At 41.1% G+C, this 11,556-nt stretch overlaps 1 protein-coding gene across 4 annotated transcripts; it reads right to left on the bottom strand.

The window, feature by feature from the left end:
* Window positions 1–205: 205 nt before the first annotated feature.
* On the bottom strand, window positions 206–11,215 carry LOC139061492 (uncharacterized). 4 transcript variants are annotated; one of them, XM_070547735.1, is made up of 6 exons: window positions 10,819–11,215; window positions 9,474–9,528; window positions 4,273–5,321; window positions 3,036–3,191; window positions 1,808–1,900; window positions 206–1,170 (listed from the first exon to the last, which is right to left on the bottom strand). In XM_070547735.1, the coding sequence occupies exons 3-6, from the start codon at window positions 5,305–5,307 to the stop codon at window positions 862–864; spliced, it is 1,593 nt and encodes a 530-aa protein (XP_070403836.1). In that variant the 5' UTR covers window positions 5,308–5,321; window positions 9,474–9,528; window positions 10,819–11,215; the 3' UTR covers window positions 206–861. The 4 variants fall into 4 exon arrangements, with proteins under 4 accessions (XP_070403836.1, XP_070403837.1, XP_070403838.1 ...); XM_070547736.1 differs by having other exon boundaries at window positions 6,840–9,528; XM_070547737.1 differs by lacking the exon at window positions 10,819–11,215 and having other exon boundaries at window positions 9,474–10,211.
* Between the last annotated feature and the right edge of the window lie 341 nt (window positions 11,216–11,556).

Genomic DNA, 11,556 nt, shown 5'->3' on the forward strand with positions numbered 1-11,556 from the left:
TTAACTATAATATCAACTTGATTTTTTCATGTTAGAATTGCTCAAAAATATTGTGTAAACGTAATGCAAAGTAAGTTTGTTTATCCTACTTTTTTCTTTTAAGTTGCCCGTTTCCAAATGTAATGTTTTCATTGGTCCCATGTCTGTGCAAATTAGAACATGGAAAATATGAACTGCATTGACAAAAAGCCAGAGAACTGAAAAGTTGTAGTAAAACTCAGTTTATTAACATTTTAAGGGCAGAAAATGACAAAGCAATAAACTTCCATTATCATTGACTCTTAACAAGATATTTTTGTACTGACTTGAGGGAAACAAAAGAACCCGTGGAATTGTCTTTACAGCAATAGAAAAAGAGCAAAACTGCATATCAGTCAGTTTAATTAAAACTTCTCTGTCCTAAATATTGTATTTCACATCAATGAATTTTAAATTTAGTTTCAAATGAACCTTTCCAGCAAAACTGAAATCTTGCTACTCTTAATGAGCTTCCCCCATCTAAAACATTTCATGAACAAGGCTTTCACATTAATAACAATGATGAGTGCAAATCTGCTAAAATATCCAGACACAGAAAACCTGCTCTGAATGAGCTCCCCACATATAAAACATTTTATGATAAAATCGAACTTTCATATTAATCAGAATAAAATCGATAAGTGCAAAGCTGCTGAAATATTCAAATACTGGAACTATTTAAGGACCCGCCTGTAATGACTTGGAACATAGTTATTATAAACTATTCAATATTACTCAACAATGAATAATAAAACACCACCAACTTCCAGTGGAGTAAAGAGACAACAATAGGCCAAAATGGGTCAATACAAAAGGCAACACAAACTGTAGTCATTGAATCACTCACTGAAACAGCTGGTTTTTGAGAGCAAGTGTTTTGTTGGAAGGTTTACTGCCATCCAGTCCCATGAAAACCTTCTGGATTACCTCAAAGGTGTAACGGAGGTCAACCGGGTAGTTGAGGTTTAGTGCATACATGAGTCCAAATAGCATAGCAACTGCTAATGCTACATTTTCCAAATCCTGCAACACGCTGATTCCTTCAAGGATAATCCCAATGTCCTCTGGTTCCGCAGAAGTAGATCGTTTTATGACATATATTCCAATGGTGGTGTCTTGAATGACCTCTTTGATGGCATTTTCATCCATGTCCTGTAGAGAGACAATATATAAATTAATATAAAAATACAAAGCTCATTATAAAGACCCTTTACAGAAAAACACACATGGGTGTATTAGACATTATCACAGATAATCAGATTATCACTCACACAGACTCTCCTGTAACTACACATACTTATTGGATATATGTAAAAATTATGAAATGGCACAACCCTACTGAATAAATGCACATATATTGCTCATAGTAAAGCACCCATTGCTGGGTCAAGCAGACTACAGGAATTAAACTCTCAGATGTATTATTCACTGCCTTTCTAGCAGAATGTTCTCAACCACAGGTGGAGAGTGTCTCGAGTCTTGGAAGATCCCTCCCTACGGTTGCGTTTGTGTGTGAGATAAATATCAGCTTCTCACAAGATATCGGTCAGTTTCTGTCTCCTGTCAGTGAGCCCCAGCTGTGGCGGCTACAATTTAGCTCCTCACCATCAGGTTGTGAGTGTGTGTGTGCTTGGATAAATGACTGATTTTGTTATGAAGCACCTTGGGTGGTTGTAAAACTCTAGGAGGCGCCATACAAATACAGGTCATTTACCATTTGCTAAGCGTGTTTGAACCTAAGTTTGGCCAGAAAATGTATTTGGAATACTAGGGATAAGTATGTACATACCACATATTCCTGCACAAGGTTCTCTGGATCTTCCCCCATGTAGACACAGAGTCCTTTGATGATACACTCGCGTCCAGCGTCTGGCTCGTCACACTGAAGACAAAATCATCAAGATTTTCATTAAATTAAAGGGGTCCTAGAATGGATTTTATTCAAAATGTATGTGTGTAAATATGTGTTTCTAGATGTGTGTGTAGATATGTGTCTTGATGGGTGTGTTTGTGTGTGTGTAGATATATTTGTGTGAGTGTGGATGTGTGTGTGTGTGTGTGTGTGTAGATGTATGTCTGAGTATATATGTGTGCAGTGATGTGTGTGTGTGTGTGTGTGTGTACACATCCTCGCCTCTGTCAGTATTCCCCAGGGCAGCTGTGGCTACATCGTAGCTCATCACAATCAGTGTGTGAATGTGTGTGTGAATGGATGAATGATACACTCTAGTGTAAAGTGCTTTGGAGTCCTTACTCTGTGAGGCGCTATACAAGTGCGGCTCATTTATCATTTACATAATTTTGTGTTAAGACAGTAGACTTTAGACCAGGGGTGGGTGATCCTGGTCCTTGAGGGCCGCTATCCAGCAGGTTTTAGCTGTTTACCTGCTCCAACATACCTGATTCCTGGATGAATCACCTGTTCAGCAGCTCATCAGGCTCTGCAACAGCCTGTCAATCACCAGCAGATTCAAACCTGGTGTGTTTAAGCAGAGAAACAACTAACGCCTGCTGGATAGCAGCCCTTGAGGAGCAGGATTGCCCACCCCTAGTCTAAAGTCTACTGTCTTAACACAAATTTATGTATTCAATTCTCTGAGAATATAACAGGTTCTATAATAGCATGCACTTTGGAAAGAAAAGGCATGAAGCTGACAAATATAAACAAAATTTACAATTTGAATAAAAAAGTAGAAAAAATATTCTGAGAAAGTTGATAGCAGTTTCCAAAACTTACATACTCTCCACATAATTAAAAACTCCAAAGCTGTGGTGTACAACCATGATGACCTGCTGAACAGGTGATCAGGGGCTGAATGGGGCCCCTTGAGAAACATGGTTTGAGACCCCTAGTCTTTCTGAGTGGTGTTGCATGTTCTCCCAGGCATGCGTGGGTTTCCTTCAGGTACTCTGGTTTCCCCCACAGATCACAACATGCCCCATAGGTTAACAATTTTACGTCGCTTTGGATAAAAGTGCCTGTCAAATAAATAAACAAGCACACACACTTTACTTACATCAGGTATTTGTGCAACAATCGTTTTGAGCCTTCTTCCTAGCTGCCCTCCTCTTTTTTGGAACAACTTTATAAGGGTGTCAGAGTGGAGATCCAGCTGAGACAGGAACTTTGACTGTAGTGGAACTGTGGTTATCCTCTCAAATTCAGCATTGATCTGAAAAACAGAGCACAAATGACATAACATGTTACACATTGAAGGCAAGTCACTCAACAGAAGTGTCACAGACAAGTAACATAATCAGCCATAGAGCCCTGCACGGGCCTAAAATCTGAGCCCGTGTCCGGCCCGGCCCGAGGAGCACCAGCTCGACCCAGTCCAAAAAGGTTTTCAGGATTCTCTGGCCCAACCCGAGCCAGACTTTTTTTTAACCTTTCATAATGTTTTAGCGGGATAGATTGCTCGGCATTCTAATTATCTGTGAGAAGCGTTCTGCAGTAAAAAAAAAAAAAAAAAAAAAGAAGAGAAAGAAAAACAGCATCAATGCAGCTTTTTTTTCTAACAGAGCGTATTTTTCGAGCGGCAGATGAAATTTATGAACACTATATTAATTGGATGCATTTCTAAATTAATCTGCTCTGAAAATGCGCTCTTGTGCAATTAGAAAAAAAAAAAGCAGCATTCTAATTTTCTAACTGCAGAGCGCATTTTCATTGCGGCAGATTAAATAAACACCCCCGAATTAATACAGCGTTTGTAAATTTAATCAGCCGTTCTGAAAATGCGCTCTCCAGTTAGAAAAAACCCAGCAATGAATGCTGTATTTTTTTTTACTGCAGAGCAAATTTATTCACAGAAAAATAGAATGCTGCCATTTTCATGAGAATAAATGAATGGTTTCTGACATCAAAGTGGACATAAAATGGCATGTTAGAATAGGGGCACATGTTTCAATCAGCAGTTTGAGAATTTGTTTATATAGGTGCATTTATAAACCACACACACCTTAACTGAGCTAACGGTGCCGGTGCGTGAGAAGCAGGCAGGTGCTGCTGCGTTCAAGTTTTTAAGTATTTTTTTAATGATTTCGATTAAAAATATAGGCGCCCGGCCCGTGTCCGAGTTAATTACACAGTCATTGGCCCGAAGCCCGGCCCTCGGGGTGGGCCGACCCCTGGGCCTAGGGCTCCGGTGCAGGGCTCTAATCAGCCACAACAGCTGTTGCCAGGTTTTGTTTTTCTATTAAAAAAATAAGCCCTTTACTTTGATAAACAACCATGCATGGTGCAAATCTTACCTCACTGACATCAAACAGGGCAGGCCATTTCGCCATGAAAGATTCCACCATTGGTGCATCCCGAACAACTTCATGTCGTCTTAATGCAAAGGTCTTTTCCATCTTGTGTTTTACAAGCTTTCTGTTGTTTCTCTGCTTTACATCCAAAAGTAGAGATTTCTGCATAGTCTCCAGTGTGTCCTCGGTTTCTGCTGCTGGGTATGGTGGACAAAAAATCACTTCTGCTCTCTTTGCCTTTTTAACACCAAAGGCTGCACTTTGCCTTCCAACAGGTTTGTTTTTTAAAGAGTTTACAGTCACCTCTGGGTATCCAAGTTTTCTCAGCTGTGTGCGGTAGTTAGACAGTTTATATTTTAAACTGGTCTTCCACCCACCACATCCAGTGCTGGACCCTTTCTCTGTCAAACAAGGATGCTTTTTGATGAGACTCTGGGCAACCTCGTGCATTTCTTTATCGTTGGCATAGACTTTATATTTCACAATTTCCTGCACCAAACTCTCAAGGATTGCCGATTTCAACTTCGGATCTGGAATAAGTGTAGTCCCATTCTGAATGTAAGCCAAATTTGCATGCTGAAGTTTCAACTCTGAATCAAAAGAAAACGTAGGAACATGAAACACAGCAGGCCACAATGATCGTGAGCCAACCAATTCACTCGATGACATCACATCCGTGTCCTCAGATACCCCTGACAGGTATGAGGAGTCACCAACAGAGGAAGGCGTGAATACTTGTGATTCTGAGACAAGATTAAAAGTAGAGTCCTCATCCATGTGCTGGACAGTAGCAGTCTTTGACACGTCAATGACTTTAAGAGTCCCTTTGTTTTCAACTTCGGAAATTGAAGTGAGGTTCAGGAATTCATTTCCAAACAAGGCATCCATAAACTGAAGTTTGAAATCTCCATGAAGTCCGCACTGCTTCCTCACTTCATCAGTTAGATCATCAATAGATGCTGGGGGTCCACTGGAGAGTGTCAGTCTCTGAGAGGTACCATCAGCCAAGATGATCTTTAGGATCATAGCAGTTCCCATTTTCAACACTTACTCTGCAAACAGAAAATTTACATGTAAATAATCAAAAAATGTTCCAAGTCATTCAAGTCAATTTTCCTTCCAGTTACTTACAACAGCAAATGTTCAAGCTTAAAAGCACAGAAAAGAACAGTAAATAGAGTAGGGCTGCTCGATTATGGCAAAAATAATAATCACGATTATGGTGACTGAAATTGAGATCACGATTATTTAGGACGATTTTTCTATTTATGTTGATTTTATTTGTTTTTATTCAGTCATAAAATTGCTCAGGGCACAATCAGGACAAAAATAAATAAGAAACAAGATGATCACTAAAAGAACTCCTGATTCCCAGTATAAAAAGACCAATATACTTTTAGCCCATAGTCTATGACCCAAGGGCTATAGACCTTGGTTTAGCTCATTTAAGTCTAACCAGTACAGACCCAAATACCAATATCTTGCTAATACTGACAGCAAGAATTATACAGTGGCATTTATAACAAATAAATTGATGTTCACAAAATTTTGCATAACATTTATTGAGTCGTGTCAAGGTGCTGTAGGAGAGTGCACTAGCACCGTGTCCTCAGAGAGATTAGTTATTATTTATCAGTGTGAGGAACTTATTTCTACCTTATTTATAAATTATTTATTTACAAGTCCATCAGTTAATGTAATAATTGTCCCAACCACAGCTGCACCCCCACCCCCAACCTGCTCTCACAGCAAACGGGGCAAGCTGCACATGTGTTTAGCACGCGCACATTTAGCCGTTTTTAGTGACTCAGGAGTCCGCAGGTGCGGTGTGTGTCACTCACTCTGGTTAATCCAACAGGGAGCCGGCTCCGAGAGCTGTCTTTAGCAACTGACACATCACTACATCATTCCCTTTCCTATAATGTCCTGAAGAACGGTCCGGAGCGCAGGCGGCGTGTTTAGCTAACCTGCAGGAAATGTCGACGACAGTTATCCAGAAAGTAGCTAAGGGTTACCAGAGATGTTTCTGAGGTGTTCGCTAGGTACTTTTAAGATTTAAAAAGCCAAGAAGGGGGTCTGAGAAGCTGCTAGAAATAGCGTCAAAGTCGCTAAGTTGGCAACACTGTAAGGAGCGCTTCATTTGCTACTCAGGGCAGCGCAAGCGGGAGGAGCAAATAATCGGCTTGTTTTGTTTTTTATAATCGTTCAAAACTCAGATCGTAATCGTGATTAAAATTCGATTAATTGAGCAGCCCTAAAATAGAGTGAAAAAAATGATCGAAAACAATAGCATCTCAGTAAGGCTTCCGCTGCCTTTTTGCGCCACTGATGCTTCCAGTGTGAAACTTCCTTTAAAAGGAAAGCCGGCAAACACTGATGAGGTCATTTGTGCAAACTAAAGATGACAACAAAAGATACAGGCCCATTGGAACCGCAGGAGAGCCATTTTTAATCACTGGAGAAAATAAATAAATTTTAAAAACTGCTAAAACCCAGGTGCACCTGTAAATGCAACAAATTGTGTTAGAAAACAACCACATGTAATATAGAAAACAAAAGCTTTTCATCACCTTTTATTTCTATATGTCTTTTCAAGGTCACCATCCGAACAGATCCAATCTTGTAGTCAACAAGAGGATAAGCATCAAGGAGTTCACTGAGTGCTACAAGAATCAATGATCTTGTGGATACTGAGTTGAGTTCAAAGGCTCTATAGTGTTCTCTGTACCAGCCACCAAGCTCTCTTACTATGTAGAATACACTTTGATGCAAAATGCAGATTTGGTCAATTTCACAAAATTCGGGCAACCCACCTGTTGCCCTGTGAACCAGTACCATTCCCTTCTTATAAGTTATGCCATTTACTGTCACACTCTGTGTAAGGTGAACCTCTGGTGTGTCAGGGAATCTATCTCTGATTGTTTGAGCTATCTCGTCTTTGAGCAAGTCAACAGGTAGAGTTGACACAGCTGAAACTTCAAGTTCAGAAGTGCTAAAACTTGGAGAGCTTAGATGGTAAGCTATCATCATCTGATGCCTCAAGGCCAGCGAGAGAGGAATATTTTTGTAGCAGCTTGTGTGTCTGACAATCTTCTTAAAAAAGCTATGCTTTGCCTCAAAACGCATTGTCCACTGACCGACAACTGGACCAAACAGCTTAATCATCTGAGGATAGTGCTCCAAATAATGGTGTTTTGGGAGCAGTTTGATGTCTGGGAACAACGCTTGGTATCTTTGCCTGTGTTCTAAGATCTTACTTTCTAAAAAGGCCAAAGAGTCATCACTATGTACAGGAGCGACTACAAGCTCTGTGATGTCCTTCAGATCCATGAGAACAAGCCAAGCAGGCTCATTTTCAGGCACAAGTGATCCAACTAAAAAAGATAAAAACCTGAGTAAGCTCCAGTTCTCATGTGCATTGCCTCCAACTGTTTTTGTGCTGGAGAAACTTTGTGACACCACATGCGGTTTATTTGCCTTGTCACCAAATTTGTAGGGAAACTTCAGAATAGCACTATTCAAATGGGCCAATGTGAAAAACTTTTTGGATATAAGCACTGATAAGCAATGAGCCAACTCTACTGGTATTATGCCCTCAAAAACATCATGAGCAAGATCGGGGGGATAACCAAAGATGACATGAAAGTGAGTTAGATTTTTGGTGAAGATGCATTCCCTTTTTACTCCAAAACAACCTGTGCCTGTTTCTTGGGCTTGTTGGACATGAACCTGATGAAGCTCCTTGGTTCTTTGAGGAAAAGCACCAGATGCAACAGAGTATAGTTGAATGTCCTTGTTCTTTCCTATGCAAAATCTACAGTAGTACTCCACAGAAAAACTCTGCAAAAATCCTGCAACACTGTGTGCTCCCAGGTTGTCAGCAACTACACTGAATAGTGTACCTTTAACTGACTCTCCTAACAGCGGTACATAAACACCATGTTCCTCAAGTATTTTCAAATCCTGTAGAAGAGGTTCCAAGATTTTATCATAACCATAACTTTTAACATCGTTGGTTTTACACAAGACTGATAAGTAGATGGATGATAATGAGGAATTAGACCCCTGGGGCAAGTTAGCCAACACCCAATAAACAGCACAAAGCTTATGTTTCTTCCTTGATGTGCCAAGAGGGTTGCAGGTTTCAAAGTCATCCACATAAAAATTTAGGATGATCCTCAATTTTTCACCAGCAAGAAAACAATTTCCATTAAATAGAGAACCATCTTTTGAAGAACGGTACAGATCCGAGTTTCCACAATCTGTCTCCTCTTGCTTTTGATAACTTTCAACAAACTGCTCAACAATATCCCTTCTACTCAACAGCTGTTGTAAAGACTTCAGTAAGGGGACATATTGGAAACTGTGTTTGTTTTTAACATTAAGTATGTATTCAACTGGCTCTACGACACTGAACTTCTCCTTGTAATATAGCTTACGAAGATAAGCTGTACTTAAAGGGCCACCCTTTTGAATGGATCTTTGCACAGGATTACCAGAGCAAATAGCATCAACTGTTTCTGCAACTATAACTTCATCAACAAGGAGGTTTCTCTGATGAAAGATGTTACTCAATGTGTCATAAGATAATGGGATGGATGCAGAACAAATTAAATGATGGAGTTCCTCTAAAAATACATCAATGGCTGAACTGGGTACAAGAACCAAATGCTCCAACTTCAGCAAAGCAGCAGCAAATCTTTGCTCTATTACTTCATGCACATTCTCAGTACGACACTGACCACGTGAAAGAATGACAGCATCAGACTGTTCTGCTAACTCCTGATCATTTTGCTCTAAATCATTTTCAGTTTTGCTTTTTACAACTACTCCCTGTTTAAAATCAGCTAGTCTGTGATGGCTATGTTTGCGATTTCTGTGTGTTTTAAATGTGCTGTAAATGTTTGTTTTGAACTCACACCCTAAAAACATACAAATGACAGTCTCATTTCTTTTAAGATGGGAATATATGTGAGCAAAATAATCCCTTTCTGATGACAAATCATTGCAACTACACAAGTGGCAGCTGAAAATTGCTTTCACTTTACAAGAGACTTCTGTGCAGTGAATTTTACTTTGATGGACAATAAGGGCATTCCATGTCTTAAAGGTACACGGACAATTCTGGTATGTGCATGGAAAGTGAGAACTATGTCCAAAATGTGGATGCTTTAATTTGTAGTGATGCAAAAGCTTAGACCTACTTGACACAGTTTCTGTGCACCCCTTACATCTCCACATTCCCAGTAACACCTAAACCTGTAAGACACAATCAAATTAATCATGAGCCACATTATTAAAATACCAGCTTGCAATTAAGATACGAAAACAACATACAATACACAATTCTAAAAGCATTATAAACATGTTTAATAATATTAAATAATAGTTACTGGTGTTTAACTATAGCTTAGAATATGGCAAGATGACAATAATCTTGAATTTAGAAATTATTAAATTTCCAGTAGCATAAAACAAATGTAATGATATTCATTTTATTACCAACACCACACTGTAAATAAATATAACAGGATTTGCTTCACAGTCTCTGATTTCATTGGGAGGGGAAGCGGCTGTCTTGTGCATTTCATACAGATATATCTTTATTCACGGATGCTCCTTGTGGAGCTCAGGCATGCATGTTATTAAGTCCGGGTAACTGCGCACATCCACACTTGCTGGAGGGAAAAAAAAACCCGTCTCCAGCCATTACCCACAGCTATATCTCTGCGATTTAAGACTTTCAAAATAAAACCTAGGGATTTTTAGATATCACCACTTTAGACTTCCAAATGAATTTGAAATAGCTAGCTAGCTGTGAGACAAGGACACCGAGCAGATCTGGTATCGACACCGGCCATCTGAGCACGTGACGTCACGCTACAATGGTTCTATCCTGCCGCCCAAACGAACGGTGCACAAACGGCCCGCGCGCACCCCCCACCCCACCCCACCCCCACCGTTCGGAGAACAAACGGTCCACGCGCACCCCCCACCCCACCCCACCCCCACCGTTCGGAGAACAAACGGTCCACGCGCACCCCCCACCCCACCCCACCCCACCCCCACCGTTCGGAGTACAAACGGTCCACGCGCACCACCCACCCCACCCCACCCCCACCGTTCGGAGTACAAACGGTCCACGCGATCCTCAATCCCCGACGGAACGCGTGCACCCGCCGCATTGAAAGGCTGGCAACCCAAGTTTGTTCGCAGCTGAAGCCTAGCCACTGTTTTTAAGGTTTAATTTGGTGCAGTCCTGCGCTGCATGTTAATAATTCTGAGAACTCAATGTACCAAACACGGCATCCATTTTATACTGCTCTTTCAGTGGTTTAATTAGCTTGCTGACCGACAAAATTGCTACATACACGGACATATAAAAAAAGGCTACTTTCCACCGAACATGAACACTGAATGTTTGACAGTCCACACAGCGTTATCAACTTAACAGCATTGAAAGCAAGCTAGCATAGTGCTCTGAATACATAACTCGACAAAAACAATCTAGACATGGCTCATGCTTAATCTTAAAGTAATTTTACTTACTTTCTCACTCAGTATCCATGTGCTCACTCAGACTCCACATTAGCTCCATGCGAGGGAAAAAGCCGCAGGCTTCTGCTGCAGGTGGTTACACCCGTCTCCTCCAATCTTGTTGGGTGATCACAATTGGCTGAAAACGCTTTCAATCGTCCAATAATATTTTACGGCGCCTTTTTTGAACAGTGTCATTTCCGGTTTTAGTTGAACATGATTATATTGATTTAAATTAGGCAATGTAATCACTTTTAGTCAATGCAAGAAAATTGTGTACATTTAACATTGTGGAAAAATAACTCCAGTTTACTTCAATAAATCATGTATACAGAAGAAACATGTATAAATTGTGTAACACCTACAAAATATGATTTAGCATATTCAAAGACCTGCCAATTACCTTTTTTTCAGTGTGCTCCTCCACCCTGCCATCAGCTGCTGGAGGCTTCTGTTCCTCCACCCCGCCATCAGCAGCTGGAGGCTGGCTGCAGCTCCTGCACCCCGCCATCAGCTGCTGGAGGCTGGCTGCAGCTCCTCCACCCCGCCACCAGCTGCTGGAGGCTGGCTGCTGCTCCTGCACCCCGCCATCAGCTGCTGGAGGCTTCTGTTCCTCCACCCCGCCATCAGCAGCTGGAGGCTGGCTGCTGGAGGCTGGCTGCTGCTCCTCCACCCCGCCATCACCAGCTGGAGGCTGGCTGCAGCTCCTGCACCCCGCCATCAGCTGCTGGAGGCTGCCTGCAGCTCCTG

Source organism: Nothobranchius furzeri, unplaced genomic scaffold, assembly GCF_043380555.1.
Source record: "Nothobranchius furzeri strain GRZ-AD unplaced genomic scaffold, NfurGRZ-RIMD1 Scf022, whole genome shotgun sequence".
Classification (NCBI taxonomy): domain Eukaryota; kingdom Metazoa; phylum Chordata; class Actinopteri; order Cyprinodontiformes; family Nothobranchiidae; genus Nothobranchius; species Nothobranchius furzeri.

Bases quoted from the DNA above. Each gene is read 5' to 3' on its own strand.
- LOC139061492 (XM_070547734.1), bottom strand. From the start codon at position 9,510: ATGTGGAGATGTAAGGGGTGCACAGAAACTGTGTCAAGTAGGTCTAAG.